Source organism: Orycteropus afer, unplaced genomic scaffold (genome assembly GCF_000298275.1).
Source record: "Orycteropus afer afer isolate SDZICR_OR568_19922 unplaced genomic scaffold, OryAfe1.0 scaffold01357, whole genome shotgun sequence".
Classification (NCBI taxonomy): Eukaryota; Metazoa; Chordata; class Mammalia; order Tubulidentata; family Orycteropodidae; genus Orycteropus; species Orycteropus afer.
Genome location: NW_006922944.1, coordinates 49,730 through 51,186, shown reverse-complemented (window position 1 = coordinate 51,186; position 1,457 = coordinate 49,730). Strand labels below are relative to the sequence as shown.

At 51.8% G+C, this 1,457-nt stretch overlaps 1 gene segment (V, D, J or C); it reads left to right on the top strand.

The window, feature by feature from the left end:
- Positions 1 to 496: 496 nt before the first annotated feature.
- On the top strand, positions 497 to 921 carry LOC103213153 (the record flags this gene model as incomplete). The annotated part of the segment is given in 3 exon segments: positions 497 to 542; positions 620 to 694; positions 818 to 921. Coding segments are annotated over 3 exon segments (225 nt in total), but the record flags the coding sequence as incomplete, so codon positions are not given.
- Positions 922 to 1,457: the final 536 nt, after the last annotated feature.

The window sequence follows — 1,457 nt, the reverse complement described above, 5'->3', positions numbered from 1 at the left end:
TGGAAGGAGCTATCTGGGAAGCTAGAGGCTTCAAACCCTCTTTAAAGGAACACAGACACTTCTAACTTGAATATATCCTGGATTCCCTAAGGCACCAGAGGAAGGGACCCTTTCTGGTGATGCCAGGCTCCTCTGGGGCTGCAGACTCACACACACCATCAACCTCCCCTCCCCCAATGAGGACTGAGGGCTGCCCTGGGACCGGGAGGCACTGCTTGGCGCCGTCCAGGGCTGCGGTGCTGTGAGCGGTGTGAGTGTGTGCGGAGGGCTGGTATCGGGGTTGTGTCCTGTCTTTCCCAGCAGGCTCAAGACCAGCACCCTTATGTCCCTTGGGGATCTAGAGTTATAAGGGCTGTGCAGTCTCGTCTGGAAGGTAGGACAGGGATATACAAAGTGGAGAATAGCCCATTTAACCCGCAGTTCGCCTCCACAGGGGAGGATCCTTCCCCAACTTGCTGAGGTCCTCACTGCTGTCCCTTTCCATCCTTCTTCCAAGATGGGGTCTGCCACCATCCTCACCCTCCTCATCGCTGGTCTCACAGGTCAGGAATGGCCCAGGATTGAGGTCATAGAAGGGTGGGAGGATCAAACCTCTGACCTCTGATTCCTGCATCTACAGGTGTCTGGGCCCAGGTGCAGCTGGTACAGCCTGGGGCAGAGGTGAAGAGGCCCGGCGAGTCTCTGAAGATCTCCTGTAAGAGGTCTGGAAATGCAAATTGGATCCACTGGGTGCGTTAACTGTCCGGGAAGGGCCTGGAGTGGATGGGCCGCATTGACCTTAGAGATTCAGAAACCCACTACGGCCCGTCCTTCCAAGGCCAATTCACCATCTCCGAAGACAAATCCATCAGCACCGCCTTCCTGCAGTGGAGCAGCCCGAAGGTCTCGGACACAGCCGTGTATTACTGTGCGACAGGCACAGTGAGAGAAACCACATCCTGAGCCATCAAAAACCCTCAGACAGACTCCGCTGCAGAGTGGAGCTCCCAGAGTCATCTCGACAGGGGGCCCTCGATGTCAGCAACTGAGGAAACACTGTCTACTGTGCCCTCAAGAGTCACTCTGTGGAAGCACAGCATCATCGGGACACTGGTCCCTAATACTGGCAGGGTTCCCGCTCTTTAGGGTACTGAAGTGTGTCAGAATGTGAGTTCTCTGTGGGTGGCTCACTGTGAGTCCAGTAAGAAGGGTGGTCCATGATGTGTGCTTATGGTTGATACCAAATGGCTGTCTGATCCAACTTAAATAGGCCAGGCAATTTATCAGTGGGAATTCCACAGAATCCTTCATCGTTTCCTACCATACTTTCTTTCATGTCATAAGTATAAAGTTTAGTTCTTGGTGTTTGATTAACATATGTATGTTAGTATGTTTGATTAACATTAACATATGCATCTCTGTGTAGGTGCTTAAGTGTTTGGCTTTATTTTAAAGAATGTATGAATTGTCTATAATCT